The 16,472-nt window shown below is 41.7% G+C and overlaps 1 protein-coding gene across 1 annotated transcript in view; it reads left to right on the top strand.

Moving 5' to 3' along the window:
• LOC148899998 (neural-cadherin) overlaps positions 1-16,472 on the top strand; it is a 297,995-nt gene that overhangs the window by 240,521 nt on the left and 41,002 nt on the right. Inside the window, 1 exon segment of the mRNA XM_088991547.1 lies at positions 8,544-8,671. Within this exon segment, the coding sequence (XP_088847673.1) occupies positions 8,544-8,671 (128 nt within the window).

The raw sequence follows: 16,472 nt of genomic DNA, 5'->3' as shown, positions 1-16,472 counted from the left end.
AATGGCAGTGAATGAGTTAATCAACTTGCCGCTAATCTTAAAGCTAGCTAGCTATTAGCTATGTCCTTGAGAGTTTTGAAAGGTGCTTATAAATACAATGTATTAATATTAGTTGTAGTAGTAGTAGCTATCTATTAGCTTGCTAGCTATTAATATTAGTAGTAGTAGTAGCTATCTATTAGCTTGCTAGCTAGCTTCCTATCTATTTGAGTTCCTTCCGGTTTGAGTAAACGCTGGCGCATGTGGCTGCCGCTGCTCACCCACAGTAAACCTGATCCTGTGACTGTAAAGTGACCTTGGGAGTTTTGAAAGGCGCTTCTAAATGAAATGTATTATTATTATTATTATTATTATTATTATTGAATGGATTCACGAGACCCTCCACCAACACACACTTGTTCAAAAAGGTACTTGACCCAATCAATACTTGGGTGGCAGTAAACGATTGGATTTCTGCTAATCAATATCCACACGATATCAAGTGAATGTAAGAAACTAATGTGTGCACAGTCATTTCAATCGTCGCATAACTCTTAAATCCGCCGAATCCCTCAATCCTCCAATGAATTAAAGTGACGGTAACATGAAAGCAAGCGCGTACAAGGAATTGCGTTGGTCTTGCTGCGACGTGAGGCCAAACCGAGGTCAGTGAATGCAACACGACCTTATTAAGCGCAGAATGGAGCAATGCCTTAAATTGACAATAAAGGGAAGACAGATTCTCATAACGGTTGCTTCCATTGGCCAGAATATGAACTGCCTTTAAAGGACAACCGACACCATTTTTTTTTCTTTCCTAACTGACATCAGAAAAACATTTTATAGCATCTAAAATACCCAAAACACGCAGGTTGATATTTTTAGTCAAATGCAAAACACCAATAAAAATGACTTAAAGGACATGTAGCTATGTAGCTGGCTATTTATTAGCTATACAGCTATCTAGCTGGTTAGCTAGCTGTCTAGCTGGCTATCTATTTGGTATCTATTGGGTATCCGTCTAGCTAGCTATGTAGCTGGCTATTTATTAGCTACATGGCTATCTAGCTAGTTTGATAACTGTCCAGCTGGCTATCTGTTAGCTAGCTGGCTAGCTTTCTATCTATTTGAGTTACTTCCGGGTTGAGTGAACACTGGCGCATGTGGCTGCCGCTTCTCACACGCAGAAAAACCGATCCTGTGACTGTAAAGTGACCTTGAGAATTTTGAAAGGTGCTTATGAATTAAATGTATTATTATTATTATTATTATTATTATTAATAAGAAGAAGAATAAAGTGTTCCAAAACTGCCGCAAAACGAGCTCGGAACTAGGCAGATTCAGAAAGTTCCGCCCCCTTGTTCGTGACATCACGCCTGGCTAACTACCTCACTAACTAACTAACTAGCTAAGTGGATAACTCCCTTACTGACTAAAAACTGGCTACCATACCAGCCCAACTGGCTAACAACCTCACTGGCTAACAAACTGGCCAAAACACTGGATACCCTCACTGGTTAACAACTCAGCTAACTTGCAACCTAGCTAGCTTGCTAACTACCTCACTAACTAACTAAATAACTAACTAACTAACTATCTAAGTGGCTAACTCACTTACTGGCTAACAACTAGCTACCATACCAGCCGAGCTGACTAACAACCTCACTGGCTAACAAATTCGCCAAAAAACTGGCTACCAGGCGACCAGGCTCACTACCTCATGAACTAACCATCTAGCTAAGTGGCTAACTCCCTCACTGGCTAACAACTGGCTACCATACCATGATAACTGGTTAACAACCTCACTGGTTAAAAAAACTGGCCAAAAAACGGGATACCAGGCGACCTGGCTGACTTCCTCACTGGTTAACAACTCATCTAACTTGCAACCTAGCTAGCTGGCCTACCTTACTGGCTAACTAACTGGCTAACTGTCAACCAGGCTAACTGGATAAGTACTTCACTGGCTAGCTCGCTAAACAAATAATTGATTGACTGATGGATGACCTGACTTTGATCGTCCCCTCACTCCTTATCCAGCACACGCACACCCCACATCCAGTCTTGGTCCATTGGGAGAGAAGAGATTACACGCTTATTGCGGCAGAACTGATAGCGTGTGCGCACGTGTGCAGTCTTGTGTTCAGGATGCGTATCGCGTGTCTGGCAAAATAAGCTCCTCTTCTGTGAGTTGTTGCAATATTGGAGCCCCCTTCAATCCGTCTCCTTCACACGGGCATTTTCTTGCTTTTGTTTTGATTTTACCATTTTCCCCCCCTTCTCATCAGAATCAGAATCAGAATCATCTTTATTGCCAAGTATGTAGGACACACAAGGAATTTGTTTCCGGTAGAACACGCTGCACTAGTATCGTTGTCAAAAAAACTGCTAAGTGGCACGAAACAGTTCCATTTTGGCTACTGTTGAAAGAGTTCAAAGAGTTAATGGCTCAAGTTAGCTGGGTTGTTAGCCAGTGAGGAAGTTAGCCAGGTCGCCTGTTAGCCAGTTTTTTGGCCAGTTTGATAGCCAAGGCCTGCAACCCCTGTGCTTTGTTTGTTCAGTTAGCTAGCTTGTTAGCCAGTGAGGTAGGTAGCCTGGTAGCCGGTTTGTTAGCCAGTGAGATTTTTAGTCAGTTAACTAGGTTGCCAGTTGGCCAATTCATTAGCCAGTGAGGTACTTAGCCATTTAGCCTGGTCGCCATTTTTTGCCAGTTTGTTACTTAGTGCCAGTTACCCTGGTATGGTAGCCAGTTGTTAGCCATTGGGGGAGTTAGCCACTTAGCTAGTTAGTTCGTTAGTTAGTGAGGTATTTAGCCAGATAGCTAGGTTGCAAGTTAGCTGGGTTGTTAGCCAGTGAGGAAGTTAGCCAGGTCGCCTGTTAGCCAGTTTTTTTTGGCCAGTTTGATAGCCAGTAAGGTTGTTAGGCAGTTAGCCTGGTATGGTAGCCATTTTTTAGCCATTGAAGGAGTTAGCAACTTAGCTAGTTTGTCATTTAGTGAGGTAGTAAGCCAGCTAGCTAGGTTGCGAGTTATCTGGGTTGTTATCTAGTGATGAAGTTAACCAGGTTGCCTGATAGACAGTTTTTTGGCATGTTTGTTAGCCAGTGAGGTTGTTAGCCAGTTACCCCGGTATGGTAGCCACTTGTTAGTTAGTAAGAGAGTTAGCCAGTTAGCTGGTTAGTTAGTTAGTGAAGTAGTTAGCCTGCTAGTTATGTTGCAAGTTACCTGGGTTGTTAGCCAGTGAGGTAATTAGCCAGTTCACCTGGTAGCCAGTTTGTTAGCCAGTGAGATTATTAGCTAGGTTGCCAGTTAGCCAATTCATTAGCCAGTGAGGTACTTAGCCAATTAGCCTGGTAGCCGGTTTTTTGGTCAGTTTGTTAGCCAGTGAGGTTGTTAGCCAGTTAGCCTGGTATGGTAGCCAGTTGTTAGCTAGTGAGGGAGTTGTGGTTATGTTGAAAGTGACCTGGGTTGTTAGCCAGTGAGGTAGTTGGCCAGTTAGCCTGGTAGCCAGTTTGTTATCCTGTGATATTTTAGCCAGTTACCTAGGTTGCCAGTTAGCCAATTCATTAGCCACTTAGGTAGTTAGCCTGGTAGCCAGTTTTTTTGGCCAGTTTGTTAGCCAGTGCCAGTTAGCCTGGTATGGTCGTCAGTTGTTCGCCAGTGGGGGAGTGAGCCAGTTAGCTAGTTAGGTGCGTTTTATGTATGTAAAAATGGTTGCTGCGTTTTTTCGTCCGGAAATTACGCTAGTTTTATCAAAAGGCTCGCGAGCCATAGATTGCCGACCCCTGCATTAACCCCCTCCGCCCCTGTGATTTGTAACTACCAGATAACACGCATCCTCCCCGTCTCCCCTCTCTTGCGTCGAGCTCACTACGACCACTGACGGCGGCGAGGTTTGCAACACTTCATTAACTTTTAATTTCCCATTTGAGTAAATCGGGAGGGCGGACAGAGTGGAAAAGAATAACGGCGATGCGGCTAAGCGGGAGGAAAAAATAAACAGGCAGTTCGGAAAATGTCAGGCCATGACGAATGAGGACGTTTGATTCAATATGTTCGTTTCCACAAAGAGAGCACCTGGTAGCGCCTTGAAATAGTTGCAAACAGCCAACCGCCGCTAGATAGAAATTGACCATGCAAGTGCGTCATCGCTACATCGCAGATTACAGCGATACCTTGGTTTACGAACCCCTTGGCTTGCAAACCTTTCGGTTAACGAATGTTCAATTTATGAAAATTTTACCTTGGCATACAAACTATTTTTCGGGATACACACGGAGCGCCACAGTGTGATGTGTCGTTTACGAATAAGCCCTGTTCTACAAAAAAGAAAATGGCAGCCGACTTTTTTTTTTCCTCTATTCCCCGACCCTAGTCTTCGGTTAAAGCCACGTGATTGGTCAAGAACGCAGCAGTGAGGGGAGGCGGTTTAAACATTAAAGAGACAGGCATTTGGACTCGTTTCAAGTGTAGTCGAGTGTAGGCTGCAAGGTTAAAATTCCCAGCAATCAGGCTCCACAAATAACCCGCACAAGCCATCTGTACACTTGATGCAAAAAGCTATCAACCCAGCTAAACAGAACACAATTGATGAGGAACTAGGTAAAATTATCGCAGAGAAAGCACCTACTAGGGATCATTCCTCAAGATGGTGAAAGAAGAGGGCTACGTTTTATTTGGTGTAGTTTTAAAGGACAACCGACGTCTCCGGACAAGTTGGCTTCAAATTACTTCTACTGAGCGTATTTTACAAAGATTCCATCGCATATAGCTATATTTTACGTTTTAAGACTGGTGCTGAATATTCCGGAAGTCTTGTTTTTGAGTTGGTGACGAGTCCGTACGTGACGTCACTGAAGGAACGACTCTGACCGAAAAAAAAGGACACATTGTAGCAGTGACTTCCATCACGTCAATGTATTTTGCTGTGCTTGTTTGGTCTGAAAACGTCATGTTGCAGCAAAAAGAGCCAGAAGAGGGCGACCAAGCTCCATATAAGGAATTTATCAGCCTGTGGAAACGGGCTGATTAATTCCTTATATGGAACTTGGTCGCCCTCTTCTGGCTCTTTTCTGGGACGCATTGCACTGTGCATGCCTCAAAATGACACGGAAGGACTTCTTTAATCAATTGCAAACATGTGTGCTTTCCTCTTCAGAACTATTGAATCATATTCATAACTGGTTGTGTCACAAGAAAGCATCTTCTCCGAATCTGAAGCAATTGTTTTGATTCTCCAGCAATGCAAGACGTCTTGGCGTGACGTCACGAACTGGGGGCGGGACTTTCTGCAAATGCCCAATTCGCAGCTCATTTTTTTGCAGATTTTGGACACTTTAAGTCATTTTTATTGGTGTTTTGCATTTGAATAAAAATATCAATGCATGTTTTGGGTATTTTAGATGCTATAAAACATTTTTCTGATGTCAATTAAGAAACAAAAAAATGACGTCGGTTTAGAAAATAGTACAAAATGATGTTTTATGGGGACCTGGGAACGGATTATTCTCATCTTAATGGTGTCCTATGGGAAATTAATTTTGGGGATATACACTTTTCGCCTTATACACTCTGTCTGGGAAGCAATTAAGTTTGTAAACCAATGTATCACTGTACTAGTAGACTAACCTGGAGCTACACATGATGAGGCAAAGTTCACTGAACGCCGTTAACTTGGCGTTCAACTTTTGACTTTTCTTACACTTGGCGCCTTTCTCCAAACGCACAAAAGATTTCTTCAATCCTGTCTTTACCGTCACTCTGCGCCATCTCTTTTTCTGAGCCGGCCTATCGCAACATGAAAAGCTTCCAAAGCGGGCGTGAGGATCAATTGAGGTCTCGCCGGCTGGCTGGAGAGCTCTTCAATGCCGTCTCCTGCTTAGAGTTGAGTCACCTTTCTCACTTGTTTTCATAACACTGTGTGGAAGAGATAGTGGCAGGAAGGGAAAAGAAGAAAAGCGGCAGAGCGCTCTGCGAAAGATGCTGCACGGCAGATGAGACAAGATTCGGTTCTTAGCGGACGGACGTGTACGGACGGGCGCTTGGTTGGGTTGACTGTCTGGATAGGTCAGTGGTTGATTGGCAGGTCAGTCGATTGTAAGGTCGGCGGGTTGTAGCTTGGTTGTGTCGTCATGTCACGTAGTGGTAAGTGAGTGGTCAGTTGAGAAGGCAGGTTTGTCTGTGGGTCGTTTGGTCGAGATGATTCGTGGCTTGGTGATGAATTTGGGGTACAAAAACCAACTTGGGGAAGGTCTGGGGATTCACCAGAGCCAAGAAGAGAAGCAAAACCATGCAGACAATGACAATCAATTCTTCTTTGTACATTTAAAGAACAACCGACACCATTTTTTTTGTTTCCTAACTGACATCAGAAAAATGTTTTATAGCATCTAAAATACCAAAATACGCTGTGTGATATTTTTAGTAAAATGCAAAACACCAATGAAAATGACTTAAAGTGTGTAAAAAGTACTTCAATTTGAAACCGGAAGTGGCCAGTTTCAGAAGGTCCCGCCCCCTTGTTCGTGACGTCACCCCAAGACATCTTTGCCTTGCTCTAGAATCAAAACAATGGCTTCAGATTGGGAGAAGATGCTTTCTTGTCACTCATCCAGTTATGAATATGATTCAGATCGTTCTGAAGAGGAAAGCATACATGTTTGCAATCGATTAAAGAAGTCCTCCCATATCAATTCGACCCGTAAGGACTCCATTGTAGCGTCCCAGAAAATGCACAAGATGGCGCCCAAGCTGCCTATTTGGGAATTACAAATAATAATAATAATAATAATAATAATAATAATAATAATAATAATTGGATTGGATTGGATTGGATTGGATTTGCCTTTATTAGTCTCACAGTGGAGAAATTTACATTTCACAGCAGCAAAGTGATGAAAGGAATGAAAGTAGAAAAACAAAATACATGAGCTGCTGGAAAGGCAGCCACTATCGGGGCGCCGTCTTGAAGTCAAAAGAAAAAAAAACTAAATAACAAATAATATGACAGCATAGAGACAATATGACAAAACAAAGACACAGAGAGACATTCATTCTTCAGGACTTGCTGTACCCTCTTTGTAATGACATGACGCAGTTCTAGATGAAAGAGGAGAGGATCAAAGCGTCTTTCCACCAGTGGATCAGGGACATCATGGTGGAATGTGCACATCGACTACAAGCTAAATGTTGAAAGCAAACCTGCAGCTGTAGCATCCATTGACGAAAAGACATTGTCTCACATCTCCTGTTCCACATAAATCTGCTTCAATTCCAAGCCGCAACAGTTCCACATACGCATCGGCGCTCTGCGCTGACGCTCCTTTCTTCTTATCGCGGGTTCCTCAAGCCATGCATCCATCCAGCCGCAGACTTTCCAACAGCACTGACCTTTCCGCTAAACAAAGCGGGGCTGTGAAGATGCTGCCCATTACAGGCGCAAAAAAAGCACAATGGCCCATTTGGTGTCCAGTGATGGCAGTCGAATGGCACAGACATTCCTCCCATTCAAAAACAGTACTGGCATATTCATGTTGCCGAAAAGGCGCAACCGCTCAGCACAGTCTCCTCCTTGATGAATGTCGTGGTCAAAAATGCTGAAAAACAATCCGTATCCGTATTATAATAATAATAATAATAATAATAATAATAATGATCATGCATTTCATTGATAAACGCCTTTCAAAACTCTCAAGGTCACTTTACAGTCACAGGATAAGTTAGATATGTTAGCGTAGCCATCCCTAGCATGTTAGCATTCGACCTACCAGTGGTTGCGCGGCGCCAGCCACATGCGCCAGTGTTCACTCAACATGGAAATAACTCAAATAGAGAGAAAGCTATCCAGTCAGCTAATAGATAGCCAATAGATAGCTACTGGATAGTTAGATAGCCAGGACACAGAATATTTTTTTTCTGCGGGTGAGCAGCGGCAGCCACATGCGATGCTTTCTCTGCGATAATTTTACCTAGTCCCTTATCAATTGCGCTCTGTTAAGCTGGGTCGATAGCTTTTTGCATCAAGTGTATGGTTGGCTTGTGCGGGTTATTTGTGGAGCATGATTGATGGGATATTTTAACCTTGCAGTCTACACTTTGCCTTTGAACTATCAACGTTGAAACAAGTTCATATTTCACTGTTTTGTATCCATTTAGTCACTCTCTCTCTGTCGTCTTCCTGTCTCCTTAATGTTTAAACCACCACCCCTCACTGCTGCGTTCTTGACCAATCACGTGGCTTTAACCGAAGACTGGGGGTGGGGGATAGAGGATAAAAACAGTTGGCTGCCATTTTCTTGTTAGGAGAACGTGCTTGTCGCGAACGACACTTCACTCATTGTGGCGCTCCGTGTGTATCCCGAAAAATAGTTTGTATGCCAAGGTAAACTTTTCATAAATTTAACGTTCATAAACCGAAAAGTTCGTAAGCCAAGGTGTTCGTAAACCGAGGTATCACTGTATTTCACTCACCATAAATAGGGGTTACACAAATTATTAATCAGTGCTTTGCGACTGTACTCATTGGAAAGGATCTTAACCCGTATTTCTTCTCCCTTTCTGCCCTCAGAACTAATCAGTGGGACCCCCACGCTTAAAATCAACCACGGCTCCGGCACGGTGGTGTTACAGTTGCCTGGCAACGTCAACGTGGCCGACCGACGCTGGCATCGACTGGACGTCCGCAGCAACAGCAAGGTGGGTCGCACCGCCAGATACCTAAATGAAGAAAAACAAATTTGAATGACGATTTGAATGACGGATTAAACTGGCATCTTCATGTAGGAGATCTGACCTTGGAGTAATTTAGTACTTAGTAAACTCCTTCACTGGAAGAGTTCATTAGCCAGGTTACAAATATATCACTTCATGGAAAGACAACCCATTAAAATGTCCATGTTCTGTTGGTTTATGGTTGTTGGTGCTTGGGACGTTCTGGGGTGTGCCATTCAAATCAAGAAGACTATGTTTTCATCGACAGAATAGAAGTGATCATATTTAAAGGTTTCATGCCGCAGAACGCAAGGCCCACAATGGAAGCACAGAAAATCTCAGGTCAATCCAAGGCGAACAGACACGGCCTGTTAAACTGCCATCTTCATGTAGGAGATCTGGCCTTGGACTAATTTAGTACTTGGTAAACCTTTTTACAGGAAGAGCTCATTAGCCAGGTTACAAATCGACACTGGAGTCCAGACGGCTCGAATTGAGACGGAAAGACTTCTTTAATTGATTGCAAACATGTATGCTTTCCTCTTCAGAACTATATGAATTATATTCATAACTGGATGAGTAACAAGAAAGCAACGTCTCCGAATCTGAACTCTCTTAAGCCATTGTTTTGATTCTGGAGCAAGGCAGTTTGTGAAGGAGTATCCTGGCGTGATGTCACGAACAAGGGGGCGGGAGTTTCTGAATCTCGCCAGTTCCGAGCTCATTTTGTGGCAGTTTTGGGACACTTTAAGTCATTTTTATTGGTGTTTTGCAAAGGACTAAAAATATCAGCCTGCGTGTTTTGGGTATTTTGCTATACCCGAAACGTTTTTGGGTATAGCAAGTGACAAAATGAATAGAAAACATTGAAATTTGGACTCATTTCAACTTTGATAGTTCAAAGGCAGAGTGTAGACTGCAAGGTTAAAATATCCCATCAATCAGGCTCCACAAATAACCCGCACAAGCCATCTGTACACTTGATGCAAAGAGCTATCAACCCAGCTAAACAGATCACGTGCGTGTTTTGGGTATTTTAGATGCTATAAAACGGTTTTCTGATGTCAGTTAGGAAACAAAAAAATTGTGTCGGTTGTCCTTTAATGCTCGTAAGTTCGGAAGTTGTAAAGCGTTCGTAAAACTGTATCTGAATGAGACGCTCCTCTTTGTTCCCTACATTGTCGAGGAAAGATCTCACAATGCAAAAGACTCAAGGCGACAAACGTTCTTTCTCTAAAGATAGAAAAAGAACAATGAACAAAAGTCGATCTTGACAAAAATCTTGTTGTCTTTTGTGTGGACAAAAGACGCTTTATGTTGCTTTTTTTTTCTATGGATGAAACATCGTTATTTTTTTGTTTTGTTGATGCTTACAACAAAGGCACACTATGCTTATTAAATACAATGGCGGGAAGAAAAAACAAACTGAACAGCAAAATAATAATAATAATAATACTAATAATAATACTTTTCATTTGTAAGCCCCTTTCAAAACTCTCAAGGTCACTTTACAGTCACAGTTTAACTTTTTTTTCTGTGGGTGAGCAGCGGCAGTCACACGCGCCAGCGTTCACTCAACCCGGAATGACTCAAATAGATGTGAACGAGCCCGTTCTCCTAACAAGAAAATGGCAGCCAACTGTTTTTCTCCTCTATTCCCAGCCCCCAGTCTTAGGTTAAAGCCACGTGATTGGTCAAGAATGCAGCAGTGAGGGGAGGTGGTTTAAACATTAAAGAGACAGGCAGACGACAGAGAGAGAGTGACAAAATGGTAATAGTGGCTATGGTGTTATAATTAAAGAAATAAACTGTACTATATAATAAAGTCGTTTTTATTTGTGATGGTCGTTGATAGCTTGGAGTGGCCGCTTTCATTAGCATTAAACACTTGATGAGGAACGTAGCCTTCTTCTTTTACCATCTTGAGGAATGATCCCTTGTAGGTGCTTTCTCTGCCATAATTTTACCCTGTTCCTCATCAATTGTCTTCTGTTTCGCTGGGTTGATAGCTTTTTGCATCAAGTGTACAGATGGCCTGTGCGGGTTATTTGCGGCGCCTGATTGATGGGAATTTTAACCTTACAGTCTACACTCTGCCTTTGAACTATCAAAGTTGAAACAAGTCCAAATGTCACTGTTTTCTGTCCATTATCTCTCTCTCTGTCGTCTGCCTGTCTCTTTAATGTTTAATGTCTTTTAATGTTTTCGGCATCCCTTTTCTTTTTTTGGAGAATGGCTTCACTCGCTCTCTGTCTGTAACCCCCCCCACCCCCACCCTCACTGCTGCGTTCATGACCAATCACGTGGTAGAAGTAGAAAAAAGTAGAAAATGATGTTTCATGGGCACCTGGGAACGGATTAATCTCATTTTAATGGTTTCCTCTGGGAAGTTAATTTTTGGGATACACACTTTTCGCCTTACGCACTCTGTCTGGGAAACAATTAAGTTTGTAAGCCAAGGTATCACTGTATTATTATTATTATTATTATTATTATTATTATTATTATTATTATTATTATTATTATTGATTCAAGACGTGGTTGGGGTTTCAAATTAAGGGTTTTTACATCTGTGGTTTAAAATAGGACAGGGAAGGTGAATGTTTTCCTTCAGTTTTGTCATGTCATTCAAAGCACTGCTAGATTTAGGCTGGATTGCAAAACATGGCTCCAATCTTGTTTTCTATCATTTTTAATATTTCTTACAAAAGGGCCATCGAGTCATTAATAATAAGGACGTTTCAACACAGATGCCCGTCGCTGCAATTTCCTTGGATCAGGTGCTCGTTTGCATAAAATAAGCAAAAACAGGCGGTACAACAAAGGGACGCCAACAAATACAAATGTTACCAAAGATATCTTTTTTATATCCATCTGCCCTTCTTGAGTCGTAACCATGGCAACTAGGAACAAAACCCAGTTTATTTTTCAATGTTTGACATCAACTTAAAGACTCCGCAACACATGACGGTACTTTTGGTTGTACTCTGAGATGGACGGATGTTTTTATTGACTTGTTATCTTGATATTGAGGTGTAACGTAGCAATGTTCGACTTAGCGTAATGCTACCGGGACGCTAAGTCACACAAACGCACACCTCGGCCGCGTTTTTCGATGATCTCCTTCTTTTGCTCGACCGTCATTTTCTTTTGTGTCCTCTTGGTTTTTGGGCGATAATACCCTCACTCACACTGTCCCCTGCTAGCTGATTTTCATTCATCCAAATTAACAGACGTTTTATAACCTCTTCTGTTGCCTGAGATCAAAAAATTTAATCTGCCAAACATTTATTTCCCATAATAAACCATTAAAATGAGAATAATCTGTTCCCTGTAAAACACAATTGTCTACGAAATAAGCCCGAGAACTACACAAAATATATCTTATTTTATGTATAATAAATGTGCTATTGTATTGTAATGAAAGAAATGAAATGTACTGTATAGTAGTCGTAATAGTTGTATTTTTTTTAATTAATGCATTTTATGATGAAAGAGTTCCTTAAGAGTGTTCATCAGGGTCGTTTGTAAAGTGCAAACATTCACCTCCTCATCTGTTATGTTTATACTCTGGTGGTGTTCATATGAAGTCAGGGATTTGTTTTGTTTTGAAAGGGTGGGGGGTTAACATTTAAAGGACAACCGACACCTTCGTACAAGTTGCGTCCATCATTTGTAAAATGACTTCAAATGACTTCTACTGAGCGTATTTTACAAAGATTCCACCACATATAGCTATATTTTACCTTTTAAGACTCACGCTGAATATTCAGGAAGTATTGTTTTCGAGTTGATGATGATGCCTTACATGACGTCACGGAAGGAACGTAAAGAGTTTGTCAAATCTCTTTATTTGTTGAATGGAGGTTGTCAAATCTCCCAGGGAAGTGACGCGCAGATGTCTCGCAATTCACCGGTATATTAATGCTGATGAGGTGATACCGGAGGGAGTGGGGCAAATAGGCCAGTCGTTAGTCAGGAATGTAGGAACAATCAGTGGGGCCACAGGGAGTGGTCCTCTGCTCCCCCCAACCTGAGAGTAGGGACCTATCATTGCTGTGTCCGGCGCCGCCATGTCTGGACATTAGGGATATATAAATAGGGCCGATACGACCAGTCAGACTTTAGTTCGCTGACGAAGCCTCTTGGATGGGAGGCGAAACGTCCGAAACCTTCAAAAAAGTACAGATGACGGCTGAAGAAACCTTTTCATCGATAATGTCAGTTAGGAAAGAAAAAAAATGGTGCCGGTTGTCGTTTAAATGGTCTCGCTCCTCCTGACCTCTCCTCGCTCATCCACCCCTACATACTTTCATACACCTTAGGTCTGCTGACCAGATATTATTAGACGGGCCAAAAAGTAAACGGAGGCTCAGAGTCAGTCAAGCATTTTCCGGTGCTGTTCCCACTCTCTGGAATGACCTGAAACTGAACATTGGGCAAGCCCCCTCGCTGCCCGTTTGTAAAACCCGCCTCTTTAAAACTCACTAGTACTCTTTGGCATTTGACTCCGCATGATTCAGAATGTATTTTTGTTTTATTCCTTGTTGCTTTCTACTATATTTGTGACTATTTTATTCCTCGTATATAATAATAGTCCTCATAGAGCACTTTGTACACAGCTTGTCTCTTCGAAAATGCTCGAGAAATACACTTGAGTTGAGTATTTGCTGAAAAATCGCAGGCCTTCAGTGTCCACGACGATCGCGCTTCAGTAAATTGCATCCATTTTTCAAACAGTCGCTTGACTTGAAATAGGCCCCCTGCCGTTGGCCACTCTTTGGCCCCTTCCAAATATTGGGTTGTGTTGCTTTGGCACTCGAACGCCACACTCCCAGCCAAGAAGAATTTTATTATCATCCAATCAGGTCATGGGACGGGAGGACAGCTGTTCACCTCTGAGGCACAACGTCACGCGCCGCTTGCCTGCCCTCATTTTTCAGTCTTATTTTTTCGCTTTGATTCCTTTCGAGGGTTTTTTTTTTTTTTTTTTTTTACTCGTCTCCCAGCAGCCAATCAAGACACGCCTTTGACTAACAGGCAATGCGTGAAAAAAGTAGCGTATTTAATGTCAGAGATGTTTAGTCGGACACTACGAACAAAGGCTTGAACACATTGAAGTGAAACATTCGTAAAACACAGTCTTCTTGATTTTTAAATCACGCCCCTGAATGTCCCAAGCACCAACAACTATAAAACAACGAAACATAGACATTTTATTCAACTGTATCTATTTGAGTTATTCCTGGTTGAACGGGGTCACCGTTGCTGGCTACCTAGCTAGCTATCTATTTGCTATCTATTTGCTGTCTTACTAGTTAGCTAGCTGGCTATCTATTAGTTATCAGAATCAGAAAACCTTTATTCGTCCCACAATGAGGAAATTTCCAAAGCTAGCAAAGTTAGCTAGCTAACTTGATGTTTTTTTTTAAAAAAAGTAGCATTTTTAATGTCAGATATGTTAAGTCGGACACTGTGAACAAAGGCTCGAACAAATTAAAGTGAAACATTCGTAAAACACAGTCTTCTTGATTTTTAAATCACGCCCCTGAATGTCCCAAGCACCAACAACTATAAAACAACGAAACATAGACATTTTATTCAACTGTATCTATTTGAGTTATTCCTGGTTGAACGGGGTCACCGTTGCTGGCTACCTAGCTAGCTATCTATTTGCTATCTATTTGCTGTCTTACTAGTTAGCTAGCTGGCTATCTATTAGTTATCAGAATCAGAAAACCTTTATTCGTCCCACAATGAGGAAATTTGCAAAGCTAGCAAAGTTAGCTAGCTAACTTGATGTTTTTTTTAAAAAAAGTAGCATTTTTAATGTCAGATATGTTAAGTCGGACACTGTGAACAAAGGCTCGAACAAATTAAAGTGAAACATTCGTTAAACATAGTCTTCTTGATTTTTAAATCACGCCCCTGAACGTCCCAAGCACCAACAACTATAAAACAACGAAACATAGACATTTTATTTAACTGTATCTATTTGAGTTATTCCCGGTTGAACGGGGTCACCTTTGCTGGCTACCTAGCAAGATACCTAGCTAGCTATCTATTAGCTGTCTAACTAGCTAGCTAGCTGGCTATCTATTAGTTATCAGAATCAGAAAACCTTTATGCGTCCCACAATGGGGAAATTTGCAAAGCTAGCAAACTTAGCTAGCTAACTTAATATATTTGAAAAAAAAGTAGCGTGTTTAAGGTCAGAGATGTTCAGTCGGACACTGTGAACAGAGGCTCGAACACATTGAAGTGATGCATTGGTCAAACATAGTCTTCTTGATTTGAATACCACGCCCCTGGACATCTCAAGCACCAATATCCATAAACCAACAGAACATAGACATTTTATTTGGTTGCCCTTCCAATGAAATGATATATTTGTAACCTGGCTAATGACCTCAACCTGTGAAAGAGTTTACCAAGTTGTAAATTAGTCCAAGGCCAGATCGACTACATCAAGATGACAGTTTAACAGGCTGTGTCTCTTCACCTCAGATTGCCCTTAAAAGGTAAAATAACGCAATATGCGGTGGAGTCTTTGTCAAATACGCTCAGTAGAAGTCATTTGAAGTCATGTTACAAATTACAGACGCAACTTGTCCGGAGGTGTCAGTTGTCCTTTAAAGATTTGAAGACAAATCATAAGATCTTGAAAAGAACTCTAAAATGTAGAGGGATGCTAGCCTATGAGTTATATGCTCCCTCTTACGAGTACCAGTCAAGAGACAAGCAGCAGCCTTTTGCACCAGCTGGAGAGGCTTCATGGAGGACTGGCTGACTCCAAATACGGTTGAGTGAGTCTTCTATTGTAGATGAGGCCTTTTTTTTGGGACAAACGCTTGTGGGCGTTGATTGGTTTTTGTCATTTTCACTCCAAATGTAGGACCCACACAATATTGAGCTTTAGGACTGCATAAACATTCAATGCAGTGTAAGAAACCTTAGACTCTCTTCCATCATAGTTAATTCCTAAGTTGTATGGGTCTGGACTTATCTGAGGACGAAATGGGGGCAGATGTCCAAAATACAATCAATTCAATCAGACTCAGCGTAAGAGGCAGCAACTACTTTCGTTAGTGGTATTTCCATGACATTAACTCATTCACTGGCAGACAATGTGCAAAAATGGGTCCACTCCAGTGCCAGGGCTTTTGTCATTGTCACTTCAATTCCAGGACCCACGGATTATTGAGCTTTAGGACTGCATAAACATTCAATGCAGTGTAAGAAACCTTAGGCTCTCTTCCATGATGAGAAAATAAATAGTTAATTCCTAAGTTATATGGCTCTGGTATCTGAGCTTGAAATGGGGGCGGCTGTACAAAATACAATACAATACAATACATACATATTGATTAATATAGCGCTTTGACAACAGCTGAAGCTGTAACAAAGAACTAACATTGGAAAAAAAAGAAATACTGCCCCCTTGTGGAAAGAAAAAAAAACATTGCCAGAGGCCATGGCCAGTGCTTTACGGGCACCCAAGCATGAAAAAAACAAAACACCAACTAATTCGGGAATGGCGCTCTACATCATATTTTCAATTCCTGAATAAATTTGGCAATGGCAGCGAATGAGTTAAAAGACAACTGACACCTACGGCAATTTGATGATGCCTGACGTGACGTCACGTCTGGAACACCCCTGACCGAGAAAGCCACACACAATGCATTTTGGGTACTTTTTTTCATCTGAAAACACAGTGTTAATGGCGAAATTAGAAGGAAAACGACATCAATAACGCCATGGTGAATCGTTTTGTGATGCAGCC

Source organism: Hippocampus bargibanti, linkage group LG03 (assembly GCF_051943395.1).
Source record: "Hippocampus bargibanti isolate YZ-2025 linkage group LG03, ASM5194339v1, whole genome shotgun sequence".
In the NCBI taxonomy this organism is placed as follows: Eukaryota; Metazoa; Chordata; class Actinopteri; order Syngnathiformes; family Syngnathidae; genus Hippocampus; species Hippocampus bargibanti.
The sequence above is the reverse complement of the archived record's forward strand: the minus strand, read 5'-3'. Positions and strand labels throughout refer to the sequence as shown.